General features: G+C 46.7%; 1 protein-coding gene across 1 annotated transcript in view; it reads right to left on the reverse strand.

The window, feature by feature from the left end:
- CDK5RAP2 (CDK5 regulatory subunit associated protein 2) overlaps window positions 1–12,286 on the reverse strand; it is a 179,749-nt gene that overhangs the window by 96,508 nt on the left and 70,955 nt on the right. The window contains exon 13 of the mRNA XM_068973752.1: window positions 490–660. Within this exon, the coding sequence (XP_068829853.1) occupies window positions 490–660 (171 nt within the window). The remainder of the gene's footprint in view (window positions 1–489; window positions 661–12,286) is intronic.

A 12,286-nucleotide genomic window follows, 5' to 3' on the forward strand; every position in this document is an offset into this window, starting at 1 on the left:
TACCCGTAGTTCTGAGCTGAATCAAAAATCCCCTGTACCATCAAATGAGAAGGATGCCCCAAGACAGAAAGGAACAGACAGAGGAGTGCAGTGGAGAGGGAGAGCACGGCGCAATGGAAACCCAGGACCGCAAGAGACGCAGGCGGGCGCCAGAGCCAAGCAGGCCGGCCCGAGGCAGGCCTTGCCGAAAAGCTCAGCCAAGTTTGCCCGCAGGAACTTAACAGAAAAACCCAAATGAATTGTTAATACTAAGCCCCTTCTCTTCTCGGACCTTTTGTTTTTTCCAGACTTACGGAGGCTGGGGTCCAAATGGCATAAAGAAAGCTCCAAAGTGCTCTGATAGATAGCAGTGAAGACCACCCTCTTTTTTTGCCAGACTCACCTTTTTATAAGCATCCTTGAAAAAGAGTTTTTAGAGAACAATAACAACAACAAAGAAAACCTATGCTGAAATAAGAATATGTAAATACAAAAAGGAAAGCGTGGTACCTGAAGCAACAAGTCCTTCTGAGCGGCGCTTGCTCTGAGACTTCTGATCACTTGCTCTTGACTCTGCAATTTTTTATTGCTTTCACTCAACAGACTCTTGTAACAATTCTCCACTGCTTTCTCTCTTTCACTCACTTCATTGCGTAATTTCTCAACTTCATTTCTAAGGTCCTACCGGAAGAAAAAGAAAAAATGGAAGTTGCTTGACAAGTCTCAAGGTAACAATCTTTCACCTGTTTACCTTACTGCTGTAAGAAAGCAAGCCAAATAGATATGATTAACAAACATGAGCTTCCTCCTTACTTAAGGTCTTAGGAAAACCAACTTTAAAAATAATCTGAAATTTTGGGGAAAGCTTCAGGTACATACACTTATCACAAGATTATTTACAATACTGAAACAGCTGGGAAGAAACTAAATGTGCCAACACAGAATTATAACAAGCATGTGGCAGTACGGAGACATAAACATTACCATATGCAAAGGAGATAGCCAGGAGGAATTTGCTGTACGATGCAGGGAACCCAGAGCTGTGCTCGGTGACCACCTAGTGGGGTGGGATGGGGAGGCAGATGGGAGGGCGGTTCAAGAGGGAGAGGAGATATGTACAGCTATGGTTGACTCATGTTGATGTGTGAGAGAAACCATCACAACATTGTAAAGTAACTATCCCCCAATTAAAAATCATTTTTAAAAAAAGCACATAGTATAAAAACATCACAATTAAGAGTAAAAACAAAGCAGGACACTATGTAATATGATGCTGAGTGTCTTCTAACTGCTTACATAAAATATTTTTAAGGCTCTGAGGAAACGCATCAAAATAATAACAGTATCCCTAAGTAGAAGGATTATGAGTGACTTTGTATTGATATTGATCTTCCTGAGCTTCTTCAAGGCTCTAAGTCTGTATTACTTTCACAATCATAAAAATAAACTGTCTTAAATGACATTTACAACACATGGAAAATGCTCAAGTTATAATGTTAAGGAAAAACACAGAAATCAAACAGTACAGTGTGAATTTCAACAATCTCAAAACAGGCACTGTCTGTAACACTGAAGCGCAACAGCAAGAGGCTGGAGACACCGCAAACGCCTACAGCAGAGGGACCCACGCTCGCGCCTGCTCGCGGATGAGCACTCAGAAGCCATAAGGGAGCAGGGATGAGGACTGCATCCATTTCCCGCCCTCGAGGGATCTTTCAAACATACTGCTCAGGACGGTGTGCGGGGCGGAGGGCGGTGCGGACCCCAAGAGAAAAAGCAGTACGCACAGCACCCGGCCACTTAGTTCATCACAAGGAATGGCTGCCTGCAAGGAAACGGAGAGAGCAAGACAGAGGAAAGAGCAGATTCATTTTACAGATGTGACGGTGAAAGCGTTTAAATGTTTAGATAAGTATTTTAAAATTAAATGAGAAGCTCCTAAAGCTGAAAGCACAAGACACAGGAGAAGTTAACTGTGCAGCAAGCTGACTGGCGAACCAGACAGAGAGGAAGTGATTCCAATAACGAAAAAGTCGCGTAATCTCTACATCCCTAGTGGGATCTTTCTCCAACGACAAAGGAACTGCTGCAGAAACCCTCGACCGCTTTCAGTAATCATGCGGCAGGAAGTGATATTTGTATTGTTATTCTGAAACTGCGTGTGTATAAATGCATGCATGCTTATTAAATAAGTAATCACTACGATCATGAGAACCAAGCCTCAGAAAACAAACACAAATATAAAATAAGTTAAAGCCTGTAATTCTAAATTTGAATTGGAAATATGAATAGGAACTTACATTCGACTATTTCTTTCCTTTCACTTAGAAAACCTAGAATCAATACCCTCCCTAGCATGCAGGCTACAGTCGCAAAATACCATCGTTCACCGAAAACAAAAACAAAAAAACTTCCTTCATCCTTTAAAACAGTGGTTCTCAAAGTGTAGTCCCTAGAACAGCGTTATCAGCACCACCAATCACTGGGCCCCAACTCACATCTGTTACATCAGAAACTCTAGAAACAGGGAGGACCCATCAATCTGTTTCAATAAGCCCCCCGTGTACGCGTGTTCAGTTGCCAAGTCGCATCTGACTCTTTGCGACCCCGTGGGCTGTGGCCCCCCAGCTCCTCAGTCCATGGGGATTCTCCAGGCAAGACTACTGGAGTGGGCTGCCATTTCCTTCTCCAGGGGAGCTTCCCAACCCAGGGAATGAACCCACATCTCCTGTGTCTCCCGCACTGGTAGGCAGACTCTTGACCATGAGCCACCTGGGAGCCCTTAGTAAGCACTCCAGGTGACTCCAAATCACATGAGAGTGTGCCTTATAGAAAGGGATGATCCCAGACCTGGGGCAGGAATATATAATATGAGCTCAGACACCTCATCATGCCACAAAGAAAGACTCTATGAGAGACTCCATGTTCACGTCCAAAGAACTCAGGAATCAACCTGAATAAGCTTTTTCATTGTCAAAAGATAGGACAATTAGGACATCAAAGATAATGACTGACAATGAACTAATACAGGTCAAAAAAAATGTTTTTTTAATCCATGAGTTCATAATGATTGAATAAAACAAAAACCCTTTGGTCACTATGATAGGCAGAATGATGGCCCCCCAAAGATGTTCACACCCTAATCCCCAGAATCTCTGACTATGCTGATTACACGGCAAAAAGTTGCCAATGGAACTGAGGTTGCTAATCAGCTGACCTTGAAACAGACAGATTATTCAGGTGCCCCCAACATAATCACAAAGATCCTTAAAAGTGAGAGAGGGAAGCACAAAAGAGATCCCATCAGCCGGCTCTGGCTTTGAAGATGGATGGGAGTCACGGTTCGAGAAATGCAGACAGCCTCTGGAAGCGGGAAAAGACAAGGAGATGGATTTTCTCCTAAAGCCTTCAGGAAGAACACAGCCCTGCCACGGTGAGACCCACTCCAGACTTCTGACTTCCAGAACCACAGGAGAAGTCTGTGCTGCGAGGCAGCCAAGTCTGTGGTGATTTGTCACAGCAGCAGCAAGAAACTAACACAGTCACCTTTGGAAGATTTCAGGGAACTCTTATTTTGTCTTTTCTGTATGAACTACACCCCAGAGTAACTGAAGAGATATGAAAAACAAGTTTTTCTTAATATAAGTATATAGCTATTATATAAACGGATTGATGACATTAAATTATCATCATTTTGCTATTATCAATGGCTAGTAGCGTATTCAAAAGCAGAGACATTACTTTGCCAACAAAGGTCCGTTTAGTCAAGGCTATGGTTTTTCCTGTGGTCATGTATGGATGCGAGAGTTGGACTATAAAGAAAGCTGAGCGCCGAAGAATTGATGCTTTTGAACTGTGGTGCTGGAGAAGACTCTTGAGAGTCCCTGGGACTGCAAGGAGGTCCAACCAATCCATCCTAAAGGAGATCAGTCCTGGGTGTTCATTGGAAGGACTGATGTTGAAGCTGAAACTCCAATACTTTGGCCACTTCATGCAAAGAGTTGACTCATTGGAAAAGACCTTCATGCTGGGAGGGATTGGGGGCAGGAGGAGAAGGGGACGACAGAGCATGAGATGGCTGGATGGCATCACCAATTCGATGGACAAGAGTCTGAGTGAACACCAGGAGTTGGTGACGGACAAGGAGGCCTGGAGTGCTGCAATTCATGGAGTTGCAAAGAGTCAGACACGACTGAGTGACTGAACTGACTGAGTAAATCATAAAAACAGGGGCTATCAAACACTACATACCTGCTGTTAGACCACCTATGATGTAATCTTGCCAGAAAGTTAAACCTGGTCATGCACCTTATCTAACTAGCAATTTACTCGAAATAAAGTCAGCAGAGAAACAAGTTGAATGACATTACAAAAATACAATCAACAAAATCTAAAATGTGGAAATAAAGGACAAATGACCCAACTTATTCAACAAATAAATTACAAAGGAAAAAAAAAGGAGAGAGAACTTGTAGAATAAAGAATAATTAGGAAAGTTAGGGAAGGCCAGTGTGAACTCACAAACTCATATTGATTCTACAGATTCTGAGTTCATTCAAACTTTCCTTCCTTCCTTCACACACACACTCGCTCACACACAGAGCTGGCCACGGAAGTAAAGATGGGTGTATATATGTGTGCATATATTTTGTATGAGTGAGTGCTAAGTCACTTCAGTCATGTCCGACTCTTTGTGACCCCATGGACTTTTGTATGAATAGAAGTAAATACAGATAAGTATATGCCTGTATATATTTTGATGCATATGTAAAAATATATAAACACACATTTCAAACCGTCTATTGCCAAGGCCTAGTAGTAATGATGTGGAGAAGGTGATGGCACCCCACTCCAGTACTCTTGCCTGGAAAATCCCATGGACAGAGGAGCCTGGTAGGCTGCAGTCCATGGGGTCACGAAGAGTCGGACATGACTGAGCGACTTCACTTTCACTTTTCACTTTCATGCACTGGAGGAGGAAATGGCAACCCACTCCAGTGTTCTTGCCTGGAGAACCCCAGGGACGGGGGAGGCTGGTGGGCTGCCGCCTACAGGGTCGCACAGAGTCGGACAGGACTGAAGCTACTCAGCAGCAGCAGCAGTAATGATGACACCCGTCATTCAGACCTTGGCCCCTAAATGCCATTCTCCAATAAAGGAAACCAGGGATCCTTAAAGAAATGGTTGATTCCAGAACTGGATGAGGGAAAACACAAGAGTCCAGGACATCCTGCGACCCTAACAAGTGTCGAAGTGCTCAGGAAATGTTAAAGACACAGGAATCAATCTGGAGGAGTTCCCCAAAGTCAAATCTGAGTCAATCTGAACAAGAAAAGAAATCATAATAATGGCTTAACAACCTATAGAATGAAACAAATATCCATGAGTTCATACGGGTATAAACAGCTGAATAATAAAAAACTGCAGAAGGGACAGCCTTTCTTACAGGAGAATTACAACTCTTAAGTGCAGAAGGAATGATGGAAAATCACCACTGAGCAAACACCAGGGTAGGGACTGCTGTGGGTATGAATCATCAGTGAGATTCTTCAAAGTATGATGAAAAACAAGACCCTTACATAGTCTCAAAGTATTTCCCCCCAAAATACTATCACAGGTGGAGAAGAGTAACTTGACCGTGGAGAATCCAGGAGACCCCCGCCTTAACCAAGGGACCAGCACCAACTTCCCCAGAACAAACTGACACTACGCACCCAGCTTGTCTGTGCTATCCTTACCAACAATGTGTAACCCCAGTCTGTTCATGACAGAGATATCAGACAAGCCCAAACTGAAGGACAGTAGCGAAATAACTCATCAGTACTCTTCACGGGAGTCAAGGTCACAAAGGACGACTGCTGAGCAACTGTCCCAGATTAGGTGAGACGAGGGAGACGTAACGATTAAGGGCAACGTGGATCCTGGACCAGAAAGGGGGCGTTAATGGGAGAACCGGCAACATTCAAATGCAGGCTGCACACAACGGGGTCGTATCAGTGTCTATTTCCTGGTTCTGATGAGTGTCCTACCATCATGTAGAACATGAACACTGGGGAAGCAGAACAAGGATATACAGGAACTCTGTGATTAATACTGTTTCAAATCTGCCCTCTACATCTAAAATTATTCCAAAATAAAACCTTTTAAAAGGAGACGTATCAATCAATCAGTGCAATATCTTGATCATGATTTGAACAAACTGTTTAAAACAATTTTTAAATTAAACAGGGAAATCTGAACATTAATTGGCTATTTGATAATATTAAGAACCTTTTTGCAATGAAAATATTTTGGGTTTTTAAAAAAAAAACCATACTGAAAATCTGATGAAATAATATGCCTGCGAATTGCTTAAAATAGTTCAGTATTGAAAGAGGGAGATGGGAGGCAGGCAGAGATAAAGGAAGCCTGGCTAAGAGCTTGTGAGTGCTGAGGTGGGCGACAGGCACCAGAGGGCCGGTGCACTATTCTCTCTCCTTTTCTGTGTATTTGAGTTTTTCTTTAATAAGTACCTTTTTAAAAGCAATGATTAAAAATCCAAAAGACATACCAAAATGCATGATTATAGATGATTTTAAAATTATTTTTTCTCAATTTTTAAAATGTTTCATACTAAGTATAGACTACATTCATAATGGGAGATAAAGTAAACATTTTTAAAGTAACATTTTTTAAAAACAGAAACCACTGTAAAAATTAAATGTTGATTTTTTTCTTCCTTAGGCAAACAGATGATAAGGTTGTCCTGCACCTTTAATCCAAAACAAGCAGGCCAAGAACCTACCATGAATTATAAATGTAAAGAGAAATTCAACTCTAGAGAAAGATTTCTACTGCACAAATAATACTGAAGCAACACTAACAGAATTCTAAAGTTAAAGAATAAAAACTCCCCCACATTATAGTTTTGCCAACAAATTAAACCATTTTCCCACTGCAGACATTTCAGGAGTCACAATTTTTAGACAATTTTAACTTTGGTTTGGCTTTTTTCCCCCATTTTACTTTAATCCACTACACCACAACCTACAAACAGCACACATAGATACATGAAGAAAAAAAAAAATCTTAAAAATTTAAACATTTAAGAGTATAATGTCCAGTGAGTATTTTTTTAAAAAAATACAAAAAAGAGCGAGGTCCACAGCATGCGGCACCTGAGCTTTCACAACTTGACCCTCAACCTCTGAATCCAGGGCAAAAGCAAGATGAGGTCACTGGGGGTGGAAGGGAGGCTCAAGAGGGAAAGGATATATGTACACGTATAGCTGATTCACGCTGTGCCGCAGAAGCCAACACAACGCTGTAGAGCAGGCATCCTCCAACTAAAAACCTAAAAAAAAAGAATCACCCACAGAGCGCACACACAAGCACGCACACACACACACTTACACGCTCACAGACACACACTTACATGCTCACAGACATCAGAAAGGCCACCAGGACAAGGTCCGTCTGTCTTACTGCTGCTACCAGGGCACGGGCAGATGGCGATGTTTCGTGACCACCTGCCTTCCTGAGTGCTCAGCGAGCTGTCCCAATCAGGGTGAGCACGTGCACCAGAGCCGGCGGGGGTGGGGGGGGGGCCCTAGCTGGTGGGTGAGGGGGCTCCAGAACTGCCCACGTCCAGGACCAACCACACCTGGTTCCACTGGTAAGAAAAGCTACTGTGCGTTGAGTCCCAGGAACCCACGTGACCTGCACAACCCACGCTGGCCTCCACGCTCTGTCCCGCCTGCAGCCCCGTTACCTCTCTGGCCTCCCCTCCTCCTGTTCGCCCCTTAGTCTTCTGTCCGGGCAACCCTGGCTTTCTTGCCGCCTCTCTTACACACCACCTAAATTCCCAGCCCAAGGCTCATCTGCTTGCACCTCTCTCTGGAAAATCCCCCGAGGCTGCTCCCCCACTTCCATCGAATCTGAGCTCAAATGTCACTTCTGATCCAGTGTTCCCAGCCCATCCTGCCTAAAAGGACCCCCACGAGCCCCACCACAGCCTCGCTCCCCAAATCCCTTCCCTCTCCAGTCTTCCTCGTAGCATCTGCTCACACGGCGTTTAGTTATGTGTATGTTTCGGTCACAGTCTCCTGCGCCAGAATGTAAGCCCCACGAGGGCAGGAGTTTCTGCATATTCTGTTTCCTGTTGTATCTCCAGCACCTAGAACGGCACCGGGCACACAGTCGGCACTTGTGGCAGATTGAAGATAGCCGTAAATTCTTTGACCTCTGTCTTACCGCTCGCACGGTTCTGAACCCACGGCAGATAAGGCACGACTGGGAAAGCTGGAAGGAGCCACAGGGACTGCAGACATGTTCATTCTCTCCAGGCAGCAGCAGCAGCCAGGAGTCTTCAAAGACTACGGACATACTAGGGCAGGACAAAGGCGGCCCGCGGCCAAGTGGGCGCGCAGGCGCAGTGCTACCAAGGCCAGCAACACCGTTGTTTGCAAAACACAAGAGGCCATGAGACGGTGGGGCAGGAGAGGCTGACTGGTGCTGTGCCATCGGTTAATTTCTCCACACCTTCCCCCCGAAGGATGCCTAGTCTCTCTCTGTCGCCTCCTGTGAAGTCTGGGCCGCAGGGTGACCACCACAACCAAAGGAATACGGCAGAAGTGGCACTAAGCCAGCTTCTGGGTCCAGGCTCTAAGAAGCCAGCAGCTTCCAACCCATGCCTCTCGGAGTCATGACTCACCACCCGAAACGCGGGACCGCCTTGATGTTGCCATGCTGCTGTGGCCACACACAAGTGCTCCAGTTGACAATTCCAGCCGCGTCAGCTTTCCAGCCGTCCTCCAGAACAGCAGCAGAGTTGTGAGGGAGGCATTAGGGACCCTCCAGGCCACCCTACCCACCAGCTAGACACCACGAGGGACCTGGGCCGTGGAGAGCAGAAATCACCCAGCTAAGCCCCGCCTAAACCCTTAACCCACAAAACCATGAAATACAATCAAATGATAACGTCTTAAGACACCAAGTTTAGGGACAATTTGTTACGGAGCAACAGATAACCAAAACAGCACTCAATAAGTTTCTGTTGGATGACTAAATAAATGAATGAAGCAGATGGGATTCTTCCCACTTTATTTAATGAGCAAACTGGTCCAGAGAATTAAAGCAATTCACTCAAGACCACAGTCACTGACGGACAGCAGCTATCTGACTCCAAGCCTCTCAGTTCACTTCCACACAAAGACGAGGGTTTGGATTTCTTCGGTATCAGCACTAATGCAGTGGTTCCAATCCACTCAAATGGTCATCTGACATTTGCTTTTAAAGAAAACTCCCCCTGAAAATTACTGAGAAAGGGACCATAAAACCTTCCGTTAAGCCACTGAGGTAGGTACATCTTTAAATTCACAATAAACCTGCCTGCCATCCTAGAAAGATCCTGCCTAGTTTTTCATTCTAAAATATGTATGTGTTATGGCTAGGTGGAAAGAACACGCTGCTCACGTGCATAGCAATCACAGGTCCACTTACACCGTTTCTGAGATTCAGCTCCCTGCTTATAAAACACTTATCAGACCCGTGTTTGGATGTCCGGTCACACTTCTGTGTATGTGTTCGGCGACCATTTATTCCATTCTCTAGTTCTTTTTTTTAAATTCAGCTACCTAGGTTAACAACTTCTTACCTGTTTTAAGCAATAAAAGCTACTAAAGCTGTTGCTTTTCCCCCTCAACAGAGCTGACCACACGAAAATGACCTACCTGTTCCCGGATCCCACAGAGGACACAGAGTTTTGTCACGCCTCCAGATTGGGGGGTTCTTAACCTGAGTGCCACTGAAGGGCCCCTGCGAGTCCACAGAAACGTGCACATTTGTAAGTTTTGGGGGTACATCACCCCCAGCATGTATCAGGAGCTCAAGGAAAGCCAGAACATCAATGAGCACAAACTATTTCTCTCATAAGCGCTGGTAACAGAACTACTATTTACCAAGGCCAAGGCACTTATTTCTCCTTAAAACATCTCTAACCCATAAGACTGCCTACAGGGTAAGTATTATTAGCCCTGTGTTTACAGAGGAAACTAGGGCTTGTGGAGGTTGACAGATTTTCGCAGAGCTTTATAACAAGGAAGTTGAGGTGCTGAAATTCAAACCCAAGTCAGTTTGACTCCAAACTCTGTGCTCTTCCAACTCAACCGCGCTAAAGAAAGCAGAAAGCCAAAGAAAGCGGAAAACTGCCCTGTGACACGGCCCCCCCACAGGCAGCAATCCACCCCCTGGGGCTGACGTTATAGCTTCTCAAGGACTCAGGGGGGATGGAATAAACCAGCCTCAGACACAGCTGCCCCCTGCCCCCTAGTAATGAACGAGGCAGGACCAAGGATCCTGGACCTCATATGAAGAGCAGTCGGCGAAGGCTCGAAGTCAAACGACCACTGCGCCGAGGTGGCCTTGAGGAGGAGCGGCTGCCATGGCAACAGAGAGACAGCCCCGGGCTCGCGGGCTCGGCCCCAGCAGAGTCATAATCAATGTTTAGGGGAGGCATGGAGACGGCATGTCTCGCCTGAGCAAAACAATCAGAACTGAAAATTGATAAACTTGGGTGGCTTCCCCAAACCTCCCTCAATATTCCTGGGCTGTGAAGACAGGCAGCCCTAGCCTTGAATCCTGGCTCTACGGCTAACTAGCTGTGCGGCCAGAGATAGAGAACATGAATCTTTGTGAGTGTTGTCTTTCCAGTAAGTGGAGATATTCATGTAGATTCCTAGCATCCTTAATGGAGAGGCGGGTGTCCAGCACAGAAGCAGACGCCCAGGACATGACACTGTGTCACCTCCGCCCCTCCCCGCACCAGCCCCTCCAGGCTGACCTCTCCTCCCAGGCTTCCCCGTGTGGGCCCAGCTGAACCCCATCCAAGGTGCAGCTCTCCCCGCTCCGCCCTGCACACACCTCCCCACCCCACAGGAAGCCCAGCACATCCTCCACACGGAGCCCCTGAGAGATGAGGGTGCCAGTACCATTGCCTGAGCCCTCTTACTCAAGTAGTGGCAGAAGTGGAAAAAGAAGATGACTGAGCGAGTGAGGACGTCGGGCCACCCGGCCAGGGCCAGGGCCAGCTAAGCCAGCAACAGGAAAGCCACAGGATCTGAACCCTGGGTTTTTAACTTAGGGTATGGTAACCCACCCATGAGCAAAGCACAGCCCCATGAAGAACCTGGACTCTGATTAACCGGAAGAGTCCCTCCTCCTTCCTGGAGGAGGCGTTAAAAAGGGCAGCATGAAGCTGAATCGCTCAGGGTAGAGAGAGAAGAATGACCCCCTCCCCAATTCCTCCCGCAGCTCAGCCCCTCGAGTCCCAGCCCAGCACACTGCCTTCAGCCGTGGCCCCCGTCTGCTCAACTGCAACCGCTGTCTAAGTGCCCTCCAGACTCTGGTTCACCCACCAAAACACACGCCCTCCTCTGATCCTTGCATCTCTGCCCTGAACCTTCAGCAGCTCCGAGTGAACTGCTGGACGAGGCTGCCCTAACAAGCAGTCGCTCCGGGCTCCCTCCGGGGGTTGGGGGGGGCTCCCTTCGGGAGGGGAGGGAAAGAAAATAATAAAAACCTCTCCAGTTCTGCCTGGAGACAGCACGCTTATCTGACAAGGGCCAATCCCAGGGCCACGCCTTCCACAAAGCCCTCCCTGATTTCTCTGGCCCTCTGCACCCGTTCTCCCAAAATACCGCCCACCACTTTTTCCTACGAACCTCCACAGCACCTTGGAGAGTGCTGGGCACCTCGCATCCATCGCACCTCCTCCAACCCTCACAGCAGCCGGGCTGCGAAGCAGAGGCTCTGACAACACCCACTCTACCAACCAGGAAACCGCAGTTCAGAGAGCTCCAGCAACTCAACCAAAGGAGAAACGTGGTGGAGTCCAGACTCAGAGCCAGGTCCACCTCCGTCCTTCTCACGAAACAAGTGGTTTTCAAACTGAGCTCGCGATCAAAGCCCTCGGGTGAGCAGTGCCGAAGCCTGGCCAGCCGTCCGCATCATGTAACTGCATGTTCCCAGGCTGGAGGAAAGCATGCAAGTTCATAACGGGTTTTAATGCAGGAATCTGCAGATACATCTGTTTACCTGCTTCTAAACAAAGAGACGCGGGGGAAAAATCTAAAGACCCCTACCCTACACCAGACCACCACCCTTCACAATGAGTGGCCCCAGCAAGCCTTCATGATGCCATCAATAGAGCGGCCTCAATTTCCACCCACGCGGGCCACACCCTTGACCTGAAGATTCCCAGCAGCGAGCTGAGCACTGTCTTTGCATATCAGAGGCTCTCTTACAGCAGGCGTTTTTTTTTTTTTTTTTT

This window comes from Capricornis sumatraensis, chromosome 6 (assembly GCF_032405125.1).
Source record: "Capricornis sumatraensis isolate serow.1 chromosome 6, serow.2, whole genome shotgun sequence".
NCBI classification, from domain to species: Eukaryota; Metazoa; Chordata; class Mammalia; order Artiodactyla; family Bovidae; genus Capricornis; species Capricornis sumatraensis.